At 37.7% G+C, this 25,714-nt stretch overlaps 1 protein-coding gene across 14 annotated transcripts in view; it reads right to left on the bottom strand.

Moving 5' to 3' along the window:
• The window catches only part of PPARA (peroxisome proliferator activated receptor alpha), a 42,142-nt gene extending 16,679 nt beyond the window's left edge, over positions 1-25,463 (bottom strand). Inside the window, exons 1-5 of one of the 14 annotated variants that reach the window (XM_064517106.1) lie at positions 25,189-25,463; positions 24,080-24,237; positions 21,710-23,323; positions 2,882-3,126; positions 70-230 (exon numbers count right to left, since the gene is read on the bottom strand). In XM_064517106.1, coding sequence (XP_064373176.1) covers positions 70-230; positions 2,882-3,089 — 369 coding nt within the window. In that variant the 5' untranslated portion in view covers positions 3,090-3,126; positions 21,710-23,323; positions 24,080-24,237; positions 25,189-25,463. Of the gene's footprint in view, positions 1-69; positions 231-2,881; positions 3,127-4,323; positions 4,444-21,709; positions 24,058-24,079; positions 24,365-24,455; positions 24,684-24,726; positions 24,824-25,188 lie in introns of those variants that run through there. The other 13 variants (XM_064517144.1, XM_026114143.2, XM_064517115.1 and 10 more) reach the window with 13 other exon arrangements.
• Between the last annotated feature and the right edge of the window lie 251 nt (positions 25,464-25,714).

The raw sequence follows: 25,714 nt of genomic DNA, 5'->3' as shown, positions 1-25,714 counted from the left end.
TTATCTTCATATACCCCTGTAAATAAAGCAAAATGATTTAGGTTCTTAAAAAGAAAATTACCACTGTACCTTACAACCTTCACAAGCATGTACTCCGTAATGGTAGCCTGAGGCTTTATCCCCACAAATTCTACATTCAATGTTTAATGCTCCACTGGGTGATTCATCTATGCTACCTGGAGCTGTGGCAAAATTAATGGATGAAGGACTGGATGCTGGTGAAAGCGTGTCTAAAAGAAAAAGGAACACTTCATAAATACTACACTAACAAGACTGGTACCCTTTTTATTCTAAATCCACATTAAAAAATGAGCTTATTTAAAAAATAACCATGAGTTAATAGTCATTAAGTGAACTAATAATTTGGCAATAATAGTGTTTGAAAAATAGTTCTTATTTATATTCACAGTGCAAACAAATACAAAATACATGGTGTACCTTGCTAATTTTGGTGAGATATGCAATGTACAAAAAAAGAGAGGAAAAAAACCCAAAGTCACTCTGATAGTAAGAATCAGAAGGGTGATAATGGTTCTTCAATAATTCCATAAATACTCTTTACACAAAATAAGAAAAAAAAAATCTTTTTTGGATTTTCCAATGTTCATTTTTTTTATTTTGAACTTTTCATTTTTTTCCACTTTGATGTGAATACTAAATTTTATCATCCCATAATTTGCAATAAATGAATGAAAATTACTGAAATTATTTTTCATTTAAATCAAGGAAGTTTTCTTAACTATAAAAATGCACGTATACTGTCTTCACTGTTCAAGAATAACACAACAATTAAAAATGAAAAGCAATACTCAACATGTATCCACTGCTTCAGACAAATAGTGGGAAAAAAACAGCAAAAAAACCCCCAAAACCGCACATCTTCAAGTCTGTATCACAATATCCATTCTAGCTGTTGCTCACTCTTTCCAAAAAAGTTACTAACAGTTCATCTTACCATTACATCTTCCATCTCTCATGTTGTAGGGTTCAGAATCAGATCTATTGCTGTGGTATGATAAGAAACATATTCCTAGCTCAAGGTTGAGCTAGTCCAGCACTTGAAGATACACTTAAAAGTCCCACTGACTTCAGAAGAGCTACTCATGGGTTTAAATGATGATCTAAACTGAGGTCTAAAAGGGAGCTATAGAACTTCTCCTTCTAAACAAGACACTTTCTCAAAAAAGTGAAAGCATACTCCTTCAGAACCAGAAAAAGACTAAACAGATATTAAAAGGCAGATAAGACGAGTGTCTGCTTCTAAAGGTAACTTAGCAATAGAAGTCTTGCTCAGATATTTTACCTTTTGAGTATAATGGGAAAAACATTTCTAGATAGTTGTACAATGAAATAAGCTGTCCAGACATTTTACTACTACATGAAAATGTTACAAGACTAACACATCCCAATTTTAATTATTTCAAATAATATTTCTACCTTGCTTGAGGAAAATATTTTCTAAGGCCAGAATTTCTTTTATCTTACATCTCACAACTTGCACCACAAGACTTTAGCAAATTAATAGGTGTGTTATTTTAACAGAAAGATTAAGAAACACTCATGAATGTAGGTCAGCAAGTATTATGTTGGAAAAAACCTTGGCATAGAACTCAACGTCTGCATTGCCAGCACTGCCAAGCCCACAGGCATCAGAATAACCAAGAAACAGCCTAAACCCCAGGATTTTTTTGAACTACGATTTTCATTTCTTTTTACTTGCCTTATGGAATTTGTTCACATTTTCCATCTTCTCTACAAGCAAAACTAGAACTTTTTCCAAGGAACACTGAATACTCAAAATAAGAATGTAACACTAGAAACTGATCCAAATATCACAAGACTTATACACACAAATAACAATTAAAATCCCATGACTTGGAAAGACATTATAAACCTAGTACATCTAAACTTGTCCTGCATAAGGCCTATCTCTAACATGAAAGATTTCAATGAGAGAGGGACCCGAACCATATTTTTAGAACCATTTCTTTGGATAACAGTGCCAAAATGCAGCTCTCCCTCTCCCTTCAAAACTCACACTGTTCATTCCAACCACTGTAGTACAGGGACACTCCTCAGCTGTGTCTGTGCAGTTTCTATGAGGTATAAACCTAGGAATTGATTTATAGTGTTTAAAAAAGGAAAATGCCCAGAATGTAAAACAACCAGAAAAATCAATCACAGACTGCTGAAAGGTTTGTAAAACCGCAGTCTCAGCGAGAAACTGACATTATTGCAGTGTCTCGTAACTTTTCAACAATTTCCATTGGACTCTCTCACACAAAATCTCACGCAGTCAAAGATCTTTTGACAAATGACCACGTAATGTATTAGCGCTCTCAGATGAGTTACTCTAACCAAGGTAGAAACTATTAGTGGAATAAAGCTACTCTTGAGAAGGGGGGGAAATCAGTACATTAAAAGCATGAGTACTTTAAAATGTACTAGAATTCTAGGTTAGCTTTTTAGGTTTTTATATACAAATATATTTTTAGTAAATGCTTCACGATACATTTCAAATATGCGATTTGAAGAAATTTTTAAAATGGAGGAAAAATTTTATTGTAATATTTTAAGTGCTTTATAGTATTTCTAAAAAATAAACATTGTATCTTCTTTGCTGGTGAGTTTTAAGAGTTATTTTGAAAAAGGGTTGATACTAATGACAACTGAAAAACAACAACTTTATACACCAATCAGTTTTCAGTAATGTTTGCCTCAAATTAACTCTAGCCTTAAATATTTTAAGACCAAGCTATAATCAGCTCATATATTTGTAGCACCATTTATTCATAAACAACAATTACTACATTAAACATATTTCTGCCATCATTATGTATATATATAAACAACGTTTTAATATAATCCAAAACTTTCTTACCTGTTATAACCGATCCATCAGATCCTGGACCATTTCCCAATGAGTGGAACTCTGTTAAACTTAAAGCTCCAGAGCTATCATCACCTAGAGACTGAGAGATGTCTTGAATATTCTCCATATCTTGTAGGAACTCTCCAGATAGAGGGCTGCTTATATCATCCTCCTCCAATGGAGTAAGTGGATAAAGCTGGTTTTCAGTGTCCACCATTTTGGTCACGTAGAGCTGTCAGTTAATCTTCTTTACACTGGTGAAAGAAATAAAAGAAAATCCTGTCCTTATGATATCAAAATGAATTTAAAATTTGTTATGTTTGTATCAGTTACACATATTATATCAAATATGTGAATTCTAAACTGATAGTGAAATACAATACAATATTCCGTTGTTCTAGAAACTTTATAAAACATTAATCGTTGACAGGGCAGAAAAAAGAAGTCCACAAAATATTTCAATATGAAGAAAAGCTATGTCAAGATTAATTTGTAGATTCTCTCCTCTACTGTTAAACATGATAAAACATTTTTCTACAGCAGACATTAGGCACTTCCCACCAAAATTGATAGAAAAATAACAAACATCAACATGTATACATACTATGTTAGTCTTTCTCACTTTAGCTAAACAGGATTAAAGATGTTGATTTGCTCTACTGCTCACCTCTTTTCAATTTGTTCAAAAGGTCTTATGACACAACAAAGAACAAAATGCTGCCTTATACTATAATCCTTATGGAAGTGGGCCAGACAAAAACTTTTTGACCTATTCACGTTAATGAACTTGCACTTTGAACAAGAGTGCTCAACTGTATGCAGTCCAGTATACCTGTAATCTTAGAGCTAGTTTTACTTCCTACAATGAAATTTGCTTTTAAAATTGCCCTCAAAAGAAGCTACCAGTGTCATCAACTTTGACTAAAAGCACAGATTCCTTAGAAAGTACAAATTCTATTTCACATATTTAAATTTTTCTTTTGTTGACTCATCAGGTAAGAAACTAAATGTACTGCAGAACATTGCTGCTACTACAACTATCCAGCAACTCGCATCCTTCTTAGCACTGGTCAGCCGATGTTATTTAAAATATGCATATTGGATCTGTTAAAATTCCCTTTTGATTTTTAGATTACCTAAATTTTTATTTGAGGTACCAGATAACTGTAGTAGTACATCCTATGAATCCAAAATTTATTTTTAGCCTAGTGAATACCCATCAAAATGTTAATCCTTCAGGCACAAGAAAAGATTCAAGTTGGATTCATGTCTGATGATTAGAACAAAATAATTAAAATGTTATATATGACCTCGAGCAATTATTATAGTTCTATGTGGCAGTCTACCTCTCAGTGAAAGAATGATAAAAATATTCACATCTGATAACTATGTGCAGGTTCACTGAAGAAAGAAAATGTTTACTGTAATGGTGTCTAGTTGTGTTCTTTTACCTGCAGTCTATGAAATAATACTGTTATAGTGTTTAGCTTGCAGCACTTTTTCTCCCCAATGCAATACCACTGTATAGCGAAGACACAGATTTTTCTCCAGTGTAATGGTTTAACATGTACCTGGAAGAATAGAACTAAAGGATTAGCAGACAAAAATACACAGCAAAATACAGTTTCTGCTCATTTTATTTGGTTCACACACTGAAATGGAGTTCTTTATGAAAGTGAAACACTAAAGATTTCAAGATCTGTCCAACATAGCTGATGTAGAAATAAGATAGAATTCCACTCTCTCTTACTGAGTAGCAAAAAGACTGATATTGTCACTGGCTATTACTGGCTTGTCACTACATACTACAGGGATCCTGAGTAAACACTTACTTGCCCAGTTTCTTGGAAACAGGACAGTTTTAACTAGAAAAGGGAAAAATCATTTGACTATAAAGAAGATGTTCTTGGAAAGAATTGCCTCCTGATTATCTCTTTTTGGCAAAATCAACTTTATTCCAACTGTTGTCAGGTTGAGTGAAGTACAAAGGAATGTTGAAATAACAATATTACATCCCTTTGGAATGAGTATCTTGTGGTTACATCATTAAAAAAAAGCCAAACCATGAACAGAAAAAAGGTCACATGAAAATATGTTCGATAGCACATGGCGTAGCAAATAATGCCCAGGACACTAAGAATGGGAATTTGCCCATGATTTGAAACACCAGTTACAGACAATGGGTTGTTATTGATTTTGCTTGAATGCGTCACATTTCTCCTCTATCACGGTACACAGCTTGGCTCTATTTAAAAGGTAACAGTCAAATTAAACTATCCATTCTGATATATTAAATACTAGCTGGGACACTGCGTAAGAGTGGCAGCACCTCTCAGCAATAGGAGGGTTTTCAAGTGCATCTCAAACTCTTTTTGAAAGAATGAGCTGAAGGGGCAGTGTAGCTTTTCTTTTAAGAGCATCCAGGCAATACTGATTGTGATGCCTGGTTACTTTAGATCATAACAGAACATTATATTGAAAAACTAAACCAAAATAACTTTTTTCAAGTAGAATACTAAAGTGTAATTGCAATCAGTTATAGACAATACAGATTTCCATAATTTGAAACTACTGAAGTTTAGCAAAATCGATTCCAATTCTCACCCTCTTTTAAAGTTCAACAGCTATCCTGCCTCCAAGAACCCCTTTTGTTTCTCTTACAAATCCTACTGACTTGTGACTTGCCAAAATATTAAGAAATATCTAGATTTGATACTCTCAAGACTGTCAGAAGACATAAAACCTAAAATTAAGATGATGGTAACTTTCATGACCATAGTTACTGCAGAAAAAAAATCAGAAATGGTATGAATGAGGACTCTAAAACAAAGCCTCCACTTTAAAAATTAATTAATTGGCCTAATGTTTTAGGAATGTATGGTCATACACCAAAGGAAAATGGTAAATGATCTGACAAAGATTTTATTGCTAAACTCTCCACACATATTCAGAACAATGTTTCCAGTCTCATAAACACCCAAGATGAAGAGTAATTTTGCAGATGTGGAGTGCATTACAAAACACTAATTTCACAAAAAAGTAAGAGAAAGAATCAACTGCAAGTACTGCAGGTTAACATCATCTGTTGTTCTCTGCTAATAATTTTAATCCTGGGTATCTTTGTACTATTTGCCTGTTGAGACATCGTGAGCCAGCTCAGTAACACCTGGAACTAACTGTGCTGTTAGTTACCTAACAGAGTCCAAAGTGGGGATTTCCAGCACTATATTATGCACTCTTCTTTTCCCCCAGGTAAAACTTCAGCATCATTACTCCAGTTAGAGAAATCATCTCTCTGTATTTCATTTGTGAAAACAAAGTTAAATTGCTACCCCCATGATATGGCTATTTTGTGATAAGGGAAAGGAATAACGAAACTTGGACTTGCATCTTTTCTGTAATAGCAGCTGAGAAAAACAGCAACTGTTCTCTGGCAACTCCAGAGCAGACTACCGAATTCGTCTCCCCAACGAGTCATCAAGAAAGGGAGGAAGGAATGGCTGAGAATATGATCAGCACTGCTCCTCCAGGGTGTTCACCACAAAGCTGTCTCAGTCTTAAAAAGGATGGTCATGGCACAGAAACATTGTACTGCTCTTCACATGTGTAGAAAGAGTACTCTGCCCTGGTATAGCAGCAGGGAAAGTTCCAGGAGGCACTAGGCTCCTTGTAGCCAAGTGTTACTTGAAGTTCTCTATTGAATGATATACATCTCTGTAAGTATGACTTCTTAGTGCAGCAAAAGTATTTTTAAAAGACAAAGTTAAACTTCAGTGTTCACTTAAAATAAGACAAACGTTATTTGACAGGAAAGCAAAGAAAAAGCTTGATAGTTGAACTCAGGACACGGCCACAGTTTTTCAGCAGAACGCCCCTTATTGTACACACTGCATCATTTTTCATATTTGCAGTAAATATTTAAAATTGACCAGTCTTTGTAGCCAAATTTAAATAAGATTAATGTAACAGCTAGTGAAATATAAATGAAGTGCTTATTGTTTTAACTATTAAATTATGTACCCTTCTGTACTTTCGAACACTACCAGTAAATTACAGCCACTTAATCATTACGGCTCATGTCAATGGTTAACTAGCTAAATTAGCAAGCACAGTGATTCAATAGCCATTTCTGAAGACTGTTACAATATGGATACTAATTTTTTTCATTATTGAACAAGTCATAATATCTTTGCTTTTATTTTAATTTCCTTTTTCAGAAGCACGGAAAACCTTAAATTAAAACATCTAGCATCCACAGAATAAACCCTTTGCCTTCTCGCTTCACTGTATTTTCATTGGCAGGTTTCATTTGCTATGCACTGATATTCTGATCTGTGCTTGTATGAAAATAAAGCTTGTAAATAAAAAATGTACCAAATATAAAGCTCACTTAATAATATTCTCAAGGAGTATCTCTTTTTTCTCTCTCTTTTTTGCTTCAGAAAAAAAAAAGGTTTACGAGTTTAAAATATTTCAATGGTAGATGTGGTAGGTGCAGTGTGGATGACTCAAACACTTAAGCATCTGCATAAGTCAACTTTTCTTCTTACTCTTAAGACTTAAAAAAAAAAATCTTGTGTCATAAAGACACTGACACAGGACTTTTTCTCATGGTTTGCATACAACACTCCAGCTCTCCCCTACGCACAACAAATACACACACCACCACACAGAGTGAACCGAAAACAAGAGAATACAACATAGACAAATGAGAACATAATTTCATATAATTATGGTTTCAAGGATAAAGAGGCTTTACTGGAGCTCTATCAGAGATTGTGATCTCTGAAGTATGTCTGTTTTTGGAAGAAGTCTCCTTTCCCACCACCACACCACAAATACCCAATGAGTAACTTGCCTATATACTTAAGGGAAATTTTAAAGAAATCACAGTCAGAATAACAAAGAAAAACACCTAATCATGCAACAATCAGTTCTTTGTTTCATTTTTGGAAAGGGATGGTGGGAGATTAAACCCCTGAGATGACCCTTCCACATTTACCACTTCCCTCACTAGGGGTAACCCATGTTGGGAGGCAGGTCTCTGAGATGCAAAGGTCTCTGAGATGCAGTGACAAAGTCTGGATTTACTGCATAAACAAATTGATCGTGTAAAGGGCTTGCTTGCAAATATCAAGGTTAAAGTTGAAATATTCATTACCTCTAGGTCACTTTGTGAATGTTGTAGCTGAACACAGAACATTTAAAACTAGTAGGTACAGCAGATACTTTTAGAAAACTGAGATGAATAAGAAGAGTCTGAATATAATACAAAAGCTATATTTCTGATATCCTGCTTTAACACATAAAAATTATCAAGTGAAAACAAGTAAAAGTTGACCGCTAAAATATGAAGTACAGGCTCCTATCTGGGAGAAGACGTACGTTTTCTCCTCTATCCTCTGACATTTGGTATAGTTTTTATTCTTCATAACCTTCCAAGCCATTAATACTTTATATTTTACAAAGCATCACATTCATAAGACAGAGCATTCGGACGTTTACAAGATAAAGAAAATTTACTTTGGATGAAATCAGAACTTTTTCTAAGCCACCTCTTTTCTTTAAGGCTGCCAGTTGCACAAAACCAGAAAAAACTATTTGTTTTCCTTTATACAATTTTACTCTAAGATATTATATGCAACTTGTAAGCACCCTTACCTTTAAAAGAAATCAGAATTTGCATAGGCTAACTTTGAAAAATAATACTAAAATTGCAAAGTTAAGCTCTTAAAAGTTAGGTAATGACAAAGTCTATGCAACTCTGACTATAATTCCTCATTTTTAAGGCACTGTTACAAAATGTACATACATACTGCACATTGTTCTTTTTTCCTGACATCTCCCCCAAATCATTCCTCTTATTACTAGGCAGTACACTAAACAAAAGCAGAATTACACAGCTTGCAGGACAACCTTGTTGATATTAGTCTGCAGCAGGAAAAAAAAAACAACTGATTTATCGGTTATTAATTTATTGGTTAATTTCTTGATCAAAAAGGAAGAACGTAGAACATATTCCTTGACTAAGAAAAACCAGAAGTGAATCCTCTTTCTCTGATCCATAAGTACTTGCAAAATTGGAGGAGCACTGGAGAGTTTCTTGAAGGAAAAAGACAGGCCACAGACGTAACTTCTGTCTACTTGGTTAGGGCAAGGGGGGGCCCCATAATGAGATTTACTCTCCTCCCTGCAACACACTTCTCTAATTGCATCAGTAGTTGCAAAGACAACACATTTCTACTTTTACATCGGAATAGTTGGTACAGTTCTGACATACTGCAAATATTTTGCTGACTGATATTAGAAGTGGTAAAAAGAACATGGGAATATTCCCTCAGTTTTATACTAAGCCAAACCCAAGCAGAACTTACTGAGCAGCAGTCATTTCTTTGGTCCCAAGATTTTCTGTTCTGTTGGATTTTAGAAGACATGATCCAAAAAGAGAGAGGAAAGGCAAGATTCTCTTATTGAAAGTTAACAATTTTTTTTTATCAACTTTTCCATACAAGTAATTATCCAATACCATAAGCAAGCAATTTTTAGATAGTACTGCAAGAAATGAATTTACATGCTGTACAAATACGTCAAAAATAAGACGATACGCACAACAGCAGTGCTGATTAATGACAGGCCAGGTGTGCAGAGTACAACAGTGAGAGCCTGTGTATATTACACTAAGCAGAAATATTCTTCAACTAGATGTACTCTGTCAGACAGACAGACAGGAGCATATACAATTTTTCTATGGGAAATGTGGCACCTCTAACTCCTCTTAGCCCACCAGGAGCACAAGAAAATTTAATGGTAAGGCCAACATGGTTTACTTAGAAAAAGTGTTGAGATTTTTAAAATCAAGCTTACCTTGTGACATACTCAGAGCAGATATTTTCCAGATATATAGAGAGGTATAACAAAGCTGTTAAAAACTCTTGCCTCATGCACCTTGCATGATATTCAGCACTAAGTTAAACTTACTAGTTTAATTTAAATCTCACTTCTAACGATGTCACTTTTTTGTTAGTTATTCAGATATTTTTACTTTGAAAAATATGGAAACTATTAATAAAACTATTAAATGTCATTTACATGTCAAAGCTACAAATCTATGCTCTTCCTCGTGGAAATTATTTTTAAAGTAAGAATACATGCAAGGAGACACTGAAATAACCATACTAACATAGCTAACAGAACGTGTCAGGTTGCGAGAAGAGTATTACCAACAATGTAATATAACATCAGGATACAAACCCTTTGCGTACAGAAAACAAACTGGGGTTGTCTAAGAGGAGGTAGCTATACTAAATATAAAAGATTCCTTACACAATACTTAAGTGCAAAGCAGTTATTATGCAGAATCTGTGTTAACAGAAATTTAAGGACCTAGGAATGTCTGTTTAAAAGTCAGGACTCCCGACCAAAAATCTAAAATCTAAACCTGTACGATTAAAAAAAAATGTTAAAGGTGACAAATTCAAAGTCATCTTGGATTCCTATATAAAATGCTATCAGACCTCCATAAGAAAAAGAACCTCAAATTGGTCATACTTGCAGGATATACAACGACATAGAATAAAAATTTAGCATTTGCAGCAATATCAAAGACCAAAAAGCCCCCAAAACTTATTGACTTCCAAAGCAGGCACTTCAGTTGCCTGAAGTAAAGCAGCCTTGCCACTTAAGGCTCCAATGAGAACTGAAAACTGCTCTACAGACCAGAGAGCCTCCATATTAGATTAAGCAGTATGACCTTTTGACATGGCCATGCATCTTTTATGCAGGCTGGGGAGCTCATGCACATCCCACAGTTATTTGTGGCTTCTGTCCTTCCAACAGTAAAACTCACACAGAAAACTGCAGTGCAGAAAATGGAAGACACAAGCACTCACTCTGACCTAAAACAACATGCTCCAAAAAAAAAAAAAAGTTTCCACTGTTGCACACTCAAGCTGAGAGATATAATCTAGCTCAAAGAAAGACCTCAGCTGCTTGGCAAAGCAATATCCTACTATCAAATGGTTTTCTAATGGGAAATTTTTAATTCAACAAACCTCTCCAGAACTTGATAACTAGCGACTCAGCTGGGAACACTTTGCATTTACATACATGAGATTTACACTGACTTTGTATTAGATCAGAAAATATATTTCACCTGAAATCTATATTTCATCCATAACATTAGATCAGTTCATCTCTAGTTAACTAAAAGCTCAGCAGACAGATCTTGACTGAAGATGTAGAGAAATACCACAGTTCTAGATTATTGGTTATGATGACATCTCAAGCCTATCTTTGAATTAGCCACTGCTAACCCCTAGAACAACAGGAGCCAGATTTGACTTTGTCAGCAAGGGGTTATAAAGGTTTTGCAACCTCTGCCTCCAGGCTCCTGAGACAAGACTTACAGGTCTATCTGAAATCACGCTTACTCTCTTCCACATAAATGGACATTAGATGCATCAAATGTGACATTACTCAAACTTGTAACAAGGTCCTTCTGATATAAAGAAAAAACAATTTTTCCTTGCTTACTTCCATAAAGAATAGAGATGGGACAGTTGCTTGAACTGATGTCAAGCTCAAATATATTCAAGTCTACATTATTTTATGGAATATCAGTATGACATTCAGATGTTTTTTATTGCTTCCCCCACCCCCACAAGTGTGAGCTTTCACATGTAAAAGGTGAATACTTCAGTGGTTTCTGTAACTGGGAATTGGAAGATTTGACTTTCATTTTAATTTTAGTGAGATCTAAATGGAAACTTATGTCAGAAGGAGCTGTATGTCAGAAGAAGCTGTATGTATGTGTAGCTGTATGTGTAGCTGTATGTATGTGAAGTAAAGCTTTTAAATCTTTTACCCAAGTCTTCTGAATCTTTCAAATTCTTATAAGACTTGATTAGTCAAGACTTCAGATAGTATTACTCAGTATTAGTCAGACCATAGAATATTGCATTAGGATTACTGGCAACCAGCATTGTTCTCCTTCACTTTACCGTTTTCCTCAGAAAGTCTTTTTTTTTTTTTTTTTTTTTTTACACTACAGTATAGTTTCTACTGCTTAGGCCAGTCTGACAGCTAGATAATTCCTGACTCTAAAACAAGCACTGTCAATTTCTTAAGTGGAACACTTTGTGGAAAAGTATTTAGTTGTTGCTTGGACTTTTGTTGTCAAGATGCCTAGAAATTCTGAAGAACTGGCAATTTGTAAATTTTTCCCTTTCTCCATTTATCCTGTGTCTGCTTCTACTTTTACAGGAGGAAAAAAAAAAAAAAAAAAAAAAAAAACAAGCTGTGACACATGGTTGAGATTTGACTACATCCTTAATACTATAGGATAGGCATAATATAATTAACATTATGCAATTTCAATAAAAAAAGAAACATCTGCACAACAGCATGAGGGAAGTTTATTCAATTTATCACATTAGTCATTAATGCATATAAAGCAAACATCCACATGAGAGTTGTTAATATCCAGCAGTTTTGATGCACTAACAGTGAAGTCAGTATAATTTATTATTAAGAGATTCAAACAATAGGATTTGTTTTCCTGCAAGAAACTAAATCATGGCAACATCAACTATGGTATAGTGCACTCAGTGTTCTCGATTATGTGTTCTCTCTCAAGTTCAAATTCAGTTCCATATGTACTATTTACAGCTCACCACAGTTTCCAATTAAAAATGTATACATCACTTCACTGATACATATACCGTCATGCTTGCAACACACACTCCCTTTTTCTTTCCCTCTCCAAACAACCTCCAGTTTTTGCCCTTTACCTGATGCCTTTTCAATGGCCATATCTGTTCAGGTACTGTTATAGTCCACTTATATTATTCCATATTTAGAACTAGATCCAAATGATTACACACTAATCATAGCAGCCCTAGCAATTCATGCTTCAAAATTTACAGATTCTAAATCATTCATGACAACATCTTTTAGGCAATGAAGCTTAAATAATTTACAGTGTTTTGCACACAAATGCTCTCTGTGTTTGCTGAACACTTACATGTGAAGACCAGAACTACTGAGAACTGAAGATCTGATGCATCATTTAGAAGGTTGTTTTCTGCACATGTACATTAAAATCTAAGATTTGATTTATGATTGATATTTGATCCAAAGCAAGGTCACATTCAGACAAACATGACACTTATGTATTTGCTATTTGATCCAAGAGCCAAGGTCACGTTCAGACAAATGTGTCATCTGAGTATGTGGTATATTTTTATTACCATGCTAATGAACTTAAAGCTCTCTTACTTTCCCCATCTGTCCCAAAACTACTTATCCATTTATTTGGAAGTCATCTAATAGATTAATACTTCTTTAGGTTTTGCAATACTGTACAAACGTGTCAAGCTAATTTCTTAAGCCAAGATTTTGAATCGATGAACAATTAAGAATACCTCAACTTCAGAAATCAGAGCTCTGGCAGTCAGGTCAGTATCTCAGACTGAAGCTGTATCTGGTTGCAAGGTATGCTCAATATCAAGAGAGATTAAAAAACAAAAACAAAACCACATCTTATGAACTGCGTGCACATATTAGATATCCTAAACCATCATCATTGTTTCTCCTAAAATATTATCTGAAAGTTTTAGAGGTTGAGTCAAAGCCAATTCCTACATATGCAGCATTTACAAATAGCCTACACATCTGTCCTAACATGGTCCTCGCTTGGAAACCAGATGCTTGAGACTAAATAGAAATGTTGCAATTGTTTCTTTACACATTGAGTACAGCATCTCAGATTACGCAAAGTAACTTCTCAACAATTTTCTAACCATGCCCTGATATTCTAGAGACTTCATTTGCTGAAGGATAAAGATACCTGAGGGTAAAAGGCAAATACAAATTGCATTTTGGTGTGGTGACTAAGTGATTACCTCCAATATAATCAATTTTTGAAGTAAATAAAATGTAAACCCCTTGCTAAGTCTCCTGCAGAGTACATTTTCATTACATACGGTAAAAATAAACTTCAGAGGGTAATAAATTAAAGCCATCTGCACAACTAAAATTGTCAATTAAAATTATAATTTAATACATACAGAGGCAGTGCCAGGCAAAATTTTTGGCTATTTCCCATTAAATTATATTGACTGTTACATAAACCTCTATACCTCAGAAATTTTAGTTGTTCATGATAAATGAAAAAATGAAAAAGTTGTGCTTGATAAAAAGATAAAAAAAAAGATACAACATACACAACTGTCCTATCCAGAACGTCACAACTGTTACAACAAGCAAAGCTGTCTAATAACTGTTACTAACAAAGAGATTTTAGACAGTCTGTATTTATTAAAAAAAAAAAACCCAAACCAAAAGAAACCTTGCCACTAACTGACAGAGTTAAGTAAGGTCTTTGATAATTCAATGAAAAGCAGTTTCTAAAACTACAGTAATATTTTCACATTCCTTAGGGTTCATGTATACCTTAAATGTGTTCTTATAAACTAGAATATTGAATTCCTTTTGTTCTGCCTCCACAGACCCTTATGCATGACAGCAATTGGTATATATTGCTAATCAGACATTTCTTATTGACAGGACTGGTAGTAACATATTCTAAGAACTAAGAATTCTTGCTTTGTTAAAAATAAAAATACTTGCCTGAAGTTTAAATTTATTCTAAAATGAAGGCTGAGAAATACTTAACTAATCTTTTGTTCTGTGAGTGTACTTATTACTCCTGTGTGATTTCAACCTTGCTTACTCTCAACAGAGCAAAGGAACATTCCTGTGACAAAAATACTTGTCAGCTGAATACACCTGGTAATGGGATTTTTGATGTTGTACATAACTGTGAGTTTAAACAACATGACAAAAGCCTGAGCGCATTAACTTACAACACTACGCACAAGTGAAAGGTAGAATTCATATTGGTATTTACTATTAGCAGTATTAAAACACTGGAATAAGGACAACTTCTGTGACAAGAAATAAAAACTTTAATTCCTCTTGATATGCATTTGAGGACATAAAATTTTCATACCGTTGTCACCCCATGTCTTCATATTATGTCTCCTTGATCTTTCCCTTTCTCACAATACTTCTAGTTCACTCTCCCCATATACTGTCCCTGAACTACTGACTAGGCAAACAGCAAACACATGGTGTAGCTGGTTCAGAGTTACATGTTGCAACTGGCTTGTTAGTGCTCCAGTGCTGACTGGCAATTGACAGGCCAAACAGAACAGATAATTGTTGAATTCATATTTCGTCATTTCCTCAGCAGGGTCAATAACGTGTTCCTTTCTTCTTTCCAGTTACCAACTTTCATAAAAAATATAGAACTTTAATGCCTTTGCAATCACTACTCAATTTTGGCAAGACTTGCCAGTAGGTTCAAAGTTATTGGAATGGAGAAGGCAGCAGACAGTACTGCATATACACAACTTTCTTAGGTAAATAGACTAAAAGAGATGAGAAAACAATCCTGAAAACAGTGTTTTTGGTGTATTAGTTTAGGAGCATAACTCTCCTCCAAAGTAAGTCTGCAATTTTCCCCCTCCTTTTGTTCAGGTGGCTTTCAGAATTTGTTTTATATTTGCTAAGGTTTATAAAACACAAAGAGTACATGGACGCCTGAAATTACATTAGTACCTGAAGTGTTCTACAGTTTTCCAGGGTCCATCACTTTGACTCCTAATCACATACTTTACTAGGAAAAAGATAACTGTCTCTCTTTAGAATAGTGGTTAAATATTCACTTTGGTTGAGGACTTCTGACCTGTAGGCAAAAAATACTAGCTCTTACAGCCATCCTAGTGACAACATTCTTGAATAAAGCAAAGAGTGATTGCTTTGGAAGGATGCTTTTTTTATCTAAAAAGAGAGAAAAAAACCCAAGAAAAACAAAAAAGATGCATTAGATTATTTAAACCAACATGCTAAAAAGTCCAAACCATCTTTCACCTTTTCACATTAAGATCACTTCTTTTATCAGTAAGATCATTCAAAGTTTTAAATCAATCTTACTTGCCCTTCAAACACAACCAGGGCTTTGCAATTCCCCCTTTCTAGAACGCAGAACACCAAGTCAGACACAACTTGGCCACTTGGCAAACTTTCATATTTTGCCACCCCGACTTCATTACAGGGCCCAAGCTAGAAACAATTAACATCAAAAATCACAACTCTGCATCTATACCTGCTACTACAGTAGCTCCCCTACTTATGACCAGCATTCTTTTAGAAGGAACATGAAGCTTCTCAGTTTTCTCTTTTCATTTACAGCTTAAACCTCCATAAGCTCAGTCTCTCCTTTTTTTGGCTTGGGACAGAAGTCTAGTTACTGTGACATCTAACATTGCCACTTTTGCTTCAGAGATTAACAAAAAAAATCTTTTTACCTTAAGTGTACCTCCTTTTCAGGCTCCAGCCTTTTCCCCAGCCCCAAATCTCAGGTTTCAGTTTCTGCTTTACCCCAGCACTCTTAGCTTCAATACTCTTTCAGATGTCTTATTCCTCTCTTTCATAAACCATGCCAACCCATCCTCAAATCATCTCCTTCATCCCCTCGGGTGCTCTAGTCTTCTATCTCAACTCCTCTAGTATCTGCACAGCTGCAACCCCTTGCATGATTCACCACCAAACATAACAGACTATGATTATTCACTGTTTGAAAAGCTACAGTGGAATTTAGATCTGTTTCTGGAAGAGATTCAAGAAGCCTGAATTCGCCTTTTTCATAGAGAAGGACACCACTGTGTATTTTCTGTAGTTTTATTCCACTGATAAACTTCATTCCCTTGCCCAGCCATACTAGAAAGACATATTTGATAAACCTAAATTCAGCTTGGTAAGATTTATATTGTATATTTAGGCCCCTTCTGCTTGCTTGCTTTTGTGAGTGTCTTTTTGAAAATTAACTGAGGTAATCCTAATGTGCTACCTTTTATGCCCTTCTACCAGTGGACAAACTCTTATGTCTTCTACAAAGGGCACCTAGAGGCTGCTTGGTTTGCTTACTCTTCAGTGTATTACAATTAAAAAAAAAAAAAAAAATTGTGAAGGAATGAGTAAACAGGCTCAGCTATTACAATTTAAAAAATGCTCAAAATAATTTTGATTTAATGACATGCTACAACTCAAAGTACCCAGAGTGGAATGTGATAAAAAATTCTTTCATAATTTTTTTTATTAAAGAGAAAAATTTTCAGTTTTGTTTCAGTAACACAGAAATTCTTACCATAAGTTTTTCCTCATGACAAATGTATCACACACACACAAAAAAAAGTTTACACTGAATTAACATTGCTGAGTGGAGTCTTGACAATAGGCATGAATGTAATGAATCTACATTTTTTGGCAAACAGACATCAAGTACTTATACTTCCAGGCTACTGACATGTCAGATAGAGAATATACTTGGGACATATGACTTCACAGTTTTAAATCAGGTCATTCGCTGCAGTACAGAGATCACAAGCTTCACAACCCTGCATGATCAAAAATGCCAAAACATATCCAATCATTTTCCTGACATCTAAGCTCTCTGCTGGTCCTTCACATGAATGAAGAGTGTCTACTTAGTTGTTTAATAGCTCTGTATTAACAATACTATTTCCATTGCTGCTCCTCCTCACTGTTTTTTTTAAACTGGTGAAGCAACTGAAGCACAGAAACTGAAGCACATAAAGGCAGAAGAAAACCAATAGACTACTGAAATAGCCAGGAAGAGAAACGTTGTTGAAAAAGACATACATATACTTTCATATAGCAGTTTTATTTCACTCCATAAGACATTTTTGCTGATCTGATTGAATCAGACTTTGGAGAAGCAGTTACAGGAATGCAGCACTTACAGTCCTCTGCAGAGCCAAACAGAAGTTGTTGGTTGCAAAACGAAGTTACATTATGGGTACAGTTAAACAAGCCAGCTTAAGTAATCTAATAGCTCCCTGCCATCAAAAGGATATCCCTTTCATAGCTCCCTGACATCATCAGTCCTGAGCCTTCCTCCCTTCTTCACTTCCAGCTTCATAGTTCCATCCTGCCCTTGTATTGGCTCTCTGCCCACATGTATAATAGTAAACAAAACAAGGCCAGAGCCCAGGCTAAGCCATACTGTTACCATGCCCTCTGACACCATTTTGACCCATACCAGCTAGGACTCTCCCAGACAAATACCCAGGCATGGTTAAGGGGACAGTGCATGGAAAGCAGTGAACTGCTCTCAACTGGCAGTTCAGATACAACCACTCTGTTTCAGGAGGAAGACAGTTAGGTGTGGGGACGCAAGTTTTATCTTGCCACTTTGCTCCAGGTCCAGAGAACAGTCCCTGGCCTATTATATTCCTCAGTATAGACACAGTGTCAGTGAGACAATTCAGCTCATTAAACTGGTAGAAACAGAACACAGAAAAATATAAATAGTCAGAGTTAGCTGAACTGACTTGCTAAGATGCCAGCACAAAGAAAGGACGGGACAGTATGGCTGGTAGCAAGGGAAAGGAGCACAAAGAGAGAGCATGACTGACTGATCTTTAACAACAGTTGCTAGATTGGCTCAGCCCACAATATGTAACCACACCTCCCACTGTAAACCTCCTATCTGCAGGATTATCAGATATAATACAGAGAGGGCACACCCTTGTCTATGTTTTTATTTCTATATGTATTAATTAAATATATATATTCGATATTTTATATCATATATTATTATAACTATTATATAACTATATATATTAATTAATATCATTTATTTAACCCAAGTAGAAGACAGTGAGAGCTGTAAACTGAACAGATCTATATTCTTAAAGGATAACTAGTTCCACAGGACTTATTAACTTGAGAAAATGCAACTCCCCATAGCTTCAGTTAGAGTTATGGCAGCTCAGTATGCTGAAAAATCAGGTGCCCAAAATACACTTTTGGAAGCTGAACATTTGACAGCTGTTTGAAAATACTGGCCTATTTATGTACAGTCAATCTCTATGGAAAAACAACATGCAAAATGTACAGCTGCTGCTTTTTTCAAAAGCAGTACTCTGTGCTAGGAATTACTCTTGTCCCTCAACTACACAGTTTCAAACGCTGCTACCTGACTTGTTTCCAGTCAATCTGATCTGCTTATTTGTGCGCAGCAGCCTTTTGTCATGAGTTGCATATAAATGCATATATAAAATTAGTTTCAGAAGTAAAAAACAGTTCAAATTTCTTATGTGTTCTTCTCTGTGGGCAGTATGTGGAATATGAGTATATGTACTACAGCATTTTAAAGTTTCACACACATACAACGCAACAACGTAAGTCACAGAGCAAAATTGCCAACAACCTGTCTAACACCACAATAGACAGAAAATGTTCCTGCTCATACAGCTCTCTTCCAGTGAAACTGCATCCATACAGCATACTGTATGGTCAAAAAGCCCACCCAAGAAATCCTAATAATTCAGCACACTGAACACAAAACAATGTTTATCTATACATTAAGGAAGAAAATTTGGAAAACTGCATTTAGGCATGTCCAACTTCGCTGACTAAATTTCAGTGTCCAGTATTTTGTATCTGTGCTAGTTATTTTTTCAAATTATTCTTAAGACTACTAACCTTCATCAAGAACCTGGTTCTAGCCTCCCTCATAAACATAATTTTTATGCTAGCAATGTACATTGCCTGTAATCTCCCCCTAAAATTGCCAACAAGCCCACAATATCCACTATGACCTGTGGGCTTTTTAAATAAACCTTCGGAGTGGGTGAATTACTGGATGGTAGTAAAGGAGCATTCATCAGCCCTATTGTAAAGATGCTATCAAGCACTGCCCAATAATAAATCCAAGAGTCTCCAAACACAGTTCTTTTGACACAATGCCCATTCCTCTTCTCTTCTCCTTCCCACCCACCCCAAATCCATACAGTTCCATATCATATTTTTCAGCCTAACTACTCTAGGGAACATTCCTCATCCATGTAAAATAAAGATGCGAGAAGGGTTTGTTTTGTTTAATGCGAGCTTGCACTGTGACTCCAGTGCCATGTACTTAACATTCTTGTTGAAGCAGTAACACTAACAGGAGACCTGGAAATGTCAACAGTTCACTTCCAAATAAATTTTGCTAACAGACAAAAGTTCTTCTTACCATGTGAACATCCATCTTCTGGCTTTAAATTTAAATTAAATTTAAATTTTCTTCAGGGAATTGTTATAACAACCATTTCCAGAAAACAGAATTATTTTAAAGAACAAAACCAAAAAGGCATGTAGGCACTCTTATCTGTGTTACACAAAAAAAATGAATTGCAATACAACTCTGCAGGTAGATATTAGAACCTACTGAGACAGCATCATTGTGCTGGATGCACGGGTACACCCCAAAAGACAGTAAGCCCTGCCTCAAAACCCTAATCACAGGCGGTAGAATAGTTTCAAATTATGTATTTTTATATTAACTCTAAATAATTTGAGGACAGATTGCAATAGCATTTTCCCATGCAAAACGCTAATTACATCAAACTATAAATTCCATTCATAACAGTAAATGCTCTCCTCACCAGCATTTTATACACTCTTTTATGAGTTAGAAGTTAATCTACCAGCAGTTCATCTGCATATACGTATTGACAAACTGAAAATATAAAATATTGCACTCACTGGCTTTCATGTTTATTTCAGCTGGCTGAAACCAAATGCCAAACGACCTTACAACTTCAGTAGCTGCTAACTGCCAAGTAATTACTTTAACTAGGTTCCTCAAGGCAGACACATTTTTGAACAAGTTTCTTTTACTATTTGGAAAGATTAATTGATCTTGTAATTTATAAATTCAAAAAAAAAAAAAAAGGAATCAAGTTATCAGCATTTCTAGAAAGGATAGGTATTTTGCCAAATGATTGCAAATTTATCTTGCACTGTTAAGTGTTTCCACAGGTATAAGATAACCTGAACTCAATAAGTTTAGACATAGTTTGTTCACTTTATTCTTCTGTCTGCTAGCTCTCACTTTTAAAGCTGCAAAGTAAAAAAAAAAAAAAAAAAAAGAAAAAGAAAAAAAAAGTTTCTACAGCTCATGGTTAGTGTATTTTAAGACACACCAAACAAAACCACATGAACCAGTCATATAACTTCAGCCTAAATCAAAACTAGACTGCCTGTGAACTATATTTTCTAATTTGTATTAATCCGTGCATAAGAAGTCCTTAACTGAAAAAGAAATCATACTTCCTAGGTATTTAAAGACACATGCAAAGCATTTATAAATAAATATCATTTCATAAGCAGAAACTATTAGAACGTGTATGAGGAAGTGGAATCAGATTTGGCAACATCGCAATGCCACATGCAATCCCATCACAAAACAATCTGTTCCATATCCATTTCGTGTTTTAAAAACAAGCCAAATATTACACTTCATAGACTGAAAGGTTTTAGTTTATTCTGAGTATAGTGATGACTGAGGGTCTAATCTTACAGGGCAAGTACTTTTTCATTCAGGAAATATCAGCACTCTACTTCATCAAAGGTTGTTTAATATTTAATTTTACACACCTGGTCCTGTGAGATATTGAGCATTCTACTTCTAAAATATTAAGAATTCAGAACTCTGAGTAACACGCCTTTACACAGCTTCCTCCTGTTTAAAAGTACAACACAGCAGTAACTAACAGAACATATGGAAAAATTACCCTGTTCTCCACATTGTGCTGTTACCTTTCATTTATCAAATATTTGTTTGTACTATTTGCTCACATTTCTTTTCTCGTCAGTTGACTATACATAACCACACTTTACAGAAATTCTTCCTCAAATGCTTTTCTTCTCTAGCTGTCCAAAAAAATCATGCCAAGATAGCTCTCAATCCACGTATTTACTCACCACTTCATGCAGCCTCCCGCAAGGTTGAAACAGAAGTTGGTTTCCATTATCTGTTCCCTTTCCATGTCACATGCACATTGGTGTTAACGTGTGGTTCTTCATAAATAAAAAGCTGCTGACATTCTTTCTTAAAAAATAAATAAATGAATAGAGTGAGCAAGAACTTCACAGAGCTTACCATTCCATATTAAAAAATATGATGTAACACTTTTTCATTTTTCTTTATGCTTCTTCAGAAAAATATACTATTGCTTCAGCTAATGTTATTTTTTAAATCTATGTATTAATACAACTCCTACTCTTACAGCAGGACCACTCTGACATTTAGCTAAGTGGGGTCTATGACTGGTACATCCTGATATCATTCCAATCTTTTTTCTCTGTATAAAAAGAAATCAAAAGCACTCAGTTAATACCACTTTAGCGAAAGTCTTGTAGTATGCTCCTAATAAGCTGTTATAAAACAAATACTTTTACTCATAAAGAGCATTCTCAAAAATATCCAAGTATTTATGTGGACAAACTGTTAGAGCAGCTATGGTTCTGGTGTCTCTGCAATAGGCCTTTTAAGTGCCATTCACACCCCAAATGTAGAGATTTTACTTTTATATACTTTGGAGGGCTTGTTTAAAACAAACAAACAAGCAAACAAGCAAAACAAAAAAAACCTCTGTTTTCGCAGACAATTATGGAGGGTTTTTTTCCCTTATAACAAATATTTCCTTTGCAAAAGAAACAACTTAAAACTCAAATCTCATCAGGTAAGCTAAAGCAAAGTAAAGAGGAGAGAAAAAAAACCCCCAAAAAACAGTGTTCCTCGTGACCACCCCAGGTCAACAGTGAGCATTATAATCCATTTTCTGGAACAAGATGAATATCATAGGCCATGTGTACTGCACTGCTGCAGGATGTTATCATCTTCTGTAATATTTTAAAATATTTTAAATATTAAAATAAATATTTAAATATCCTATAATATTTAAAACATAACCATACAATATCACAACTGCAATGCAACCACTTTTCCATGGTTAAAAATTCATTATTCCCTTTCAGGGAATTCCCTTTTCAGGGAATCAACATTTTTGAGGGACATGAGTAGAAAAAATAAAACGTTACAGAAATACTGAAATGCAAGTGAGAAAAATACAAGGTTTTCACAACATACAGGATCATAATAGGTAACCAAAACTCCTTAGGCAATTTGATTATAGAAGATGAGATTCAATATAAGGCATCAGCAGATTGATAAGAACTCTTTTTGGACTACGTCAAGAGTTCCTTTCATACACGGAAAAAGAAAGAGAGCACGCTGTCTTGCACAGTTTTACAAACCTCTGATAAGGTCAGTTCACACTCTCATCCTTCTGAAACAATACACTGTGCTACTTAAATCCAAAAAGTTGCCATTGAAAGTAACTAGCAGCCAAAAGCTGTTTGTTATTTGGCTCATGCCAAACAACAGTTATGATACTGGTTTAGCTCTGAGTGGACTTGTGACCACATCGCATGAACCACCACTGCTGTCAGTTTGAGAGCAGGTATCCTCATTATTAAAATAGTGATTCAAAATGTATAAAGGAAGCTGTTTCTATAGTTTATCAATTTTTCTCTCTGGAAGAAAAAGAAAAAAAAGAAACGCGAGTTTCAGCCCAATATTTAGTGTTAGATGCTAAGACGAAAGTATGTTCACATTCTATAATACAAGAACAGGTTCCTTCCCAACAAAACTTAGGCAACTTCTTTATTTACGCAGCACTTCTACAATGTCCAATGCCAAAAAAGTGCTGCCAATCATCATAATTCCAGATAATCCTGTCTGACGAATCCTGTACTCACACTTCTTCCATTAGAGACCTTAGGAATAGCTACTCCTGCCAGTGAGACTGGGCTAATCTTAATAGGAATAGACAAGGCCGTTTCCAACTTAAAAGCAAGACCTTTTAACAATTCTTTCCATTTCTATTTGAATGCTATCTTTTCCACTCTTTCAGAAAGCAAGCAGACAGCCCTGTAGAGACAATCGAGAACACGTTTTTTCTTGTTAAACCACAAAAGCAAATCTAAGGGGAGCTGCCACTGACCCACTCCTCCCTCCAAGGATACATGACTTTCCTCCAGCCAACTGACTGGTAAAAGCACAACCTGCCTGGCGGATAACCTCCAAACACGTTATCTTCCATCCGGTGCATATGACACTTTCTCAAACTAGGTAAGGACAATTTAAATGTGCCATGTTCAGGAGATACTGCAATAGCAAAACAGCAATTTAAGCGCCAGGGTTTCTCTCCCTCTCTCTCTTCCCCTTCCCCCAATATCCTGAAGTCTCCCCATAGTTTCCCAGATTGCTCGCTAGCTATAAGCACTAACCTCTGCCAGGGCTGGTTCCTGCTGGTTCTTTAACCCCTGTGACCCCGGGCCGCCTCCCACCGCGGCTCCCCACACAGGCGAACTGGAGGCGCCAAGCCCAAGCGGAACAGCAGTAATAGCTAAAGCATCTCCCCAAACCGGCTAACTCCCTCTCCTCGCTTTGCCGCCGCCGCCGCCGCCACCACGGGTTTGCAGAACGTTTCAAAACACAACGACGGAGGGGGGAGAAAGAGAAAAAGCAGAAAAAAGACCAAGTCGTGAGCTAAACTGCCACCGTTTTAGCGAGACAGAGACCCCGCTCCCACCGCCCGCGCCCCCTCCCCGCCAAAGCCCAAGCGAGGGACACAGGCAGACTCTGCGCTGCCGATGCTAATACCATGCATTGCTGCTGGCCGGCTGGCAGGCAGCTCGGCGCTGCTGCCCGCGGCCGCCCGCGGCCCAGGAGCGGAGCGGAGCGGAGCAGGGCAGTGGCCGCCGCGGCCGCCGCCGGTGCTGCGCGGGGCGCGTGGGGCTCGGCACGCGCGCGCCCCAATCGCCGCTGACCCGCGCGAGCACACCCCCTCGCCGCCGGCCGCCCGGCGCGCACACCCCGGCGGGGGGGGGGGGGGGGGGTTGCTGCCGGGGTGGATGGGGGGATGGAGAAGTACCACGATCCCGTGTCCGACTGACGGGGGGCGCAGGGTGACAGGTACCGGAAGTGAGGTCGCGGCACACACCTCCCACAATGGCTGCCTGCTATTGGCTCCGCGAGCAGAAACCTGTGGCGGGGGGGGGGGGGGGGAGAGCGCCCTCGGCGCGCCCCTGCCGCCCCCTCCGCGCCGTGACAGCCCCCCCGGCCCCACGCCTCTGCCCCGCGGGAGACCCACCCGGCGATGAGCTGAAACAAAAACCCGAAAAAACAGAGGAACACCCGCCCACACCCCGGGAAAACGCGCACGGGGCAGCCCGGCGGCCACGGTCCTGCGCCGCCCGCGCACCGCGGCCCCCCAGGGCCCCGGCAGCCACCCCCGCCGCCGCCCGGAGCGCGGGGCGAGGCGGGGAGCCGACCCCGGGCCGCCCGCAACTTTCGGTCAAGGGCAAAGGAAACGCGAGAGAGCGGAGAGACAAACCGGCGCTGACGCAGAGGGCGAAGGCATCTGCCTGGGAACAAAGTCTGGGCTCGCGCTGCCTCTTATCCGCCCGCCGAGCTATTTGCGGAGCGCGGAGGCCAGGTCGCGGCGCTCACGTGAAGGAGCGGCGCACGCAGCGCTGCCCGGTCACACGCAGCGGCAGCGGGGCCGGGGCCTGGCCCGCGCCGCCGCGGCATCCCCGGTCACGCGTGAGGCGAGTGCCCAGCGCCTGCCGCCGGCCGCCCTGCCCCCCTTCCCCCGCCCCCGCGGGCGGCCGTTGGCCCCGGCGGCCGTTGGCCCGGCGGCGCCGCCGCCCCGCAGCGGGCGCTCGGGCGGGACGGGGCTCCGCACCGGGGCTCAGCGCCCGCGCACGGCTCGGTCCTCCGCGGCTCTCCGGCGTCCCACGGGCGGGGGGGCGCTGACATGGCACGGGCAGCTCCTGCCTGTGGGGCGCGGGAGGGTCCCGCTGCGGCGCGCAGGTCAAGCCGCCGACCCTGCTCCGTCCCCGAGTCCCTAACTCCAGGCC

This window comes from Dromaius novaehollandiae, chromosome 1, assembly GCF_036370855.1.
Source record: "Dromaius novaehollandiae isolate bDroNov1 chromosome 1, bDroNov1.hap1, whole genome shotgun sequence".
Lineage (NCBI taxonomy): Eukaryota > Metazoa > Chordata > Aves > Casuariiformes > Dromaiidae > Dromaius > Dromaius novaehollandiae.
This window is presented reverse-complemented; position numbering and strand designations above follow the sequence as displayed.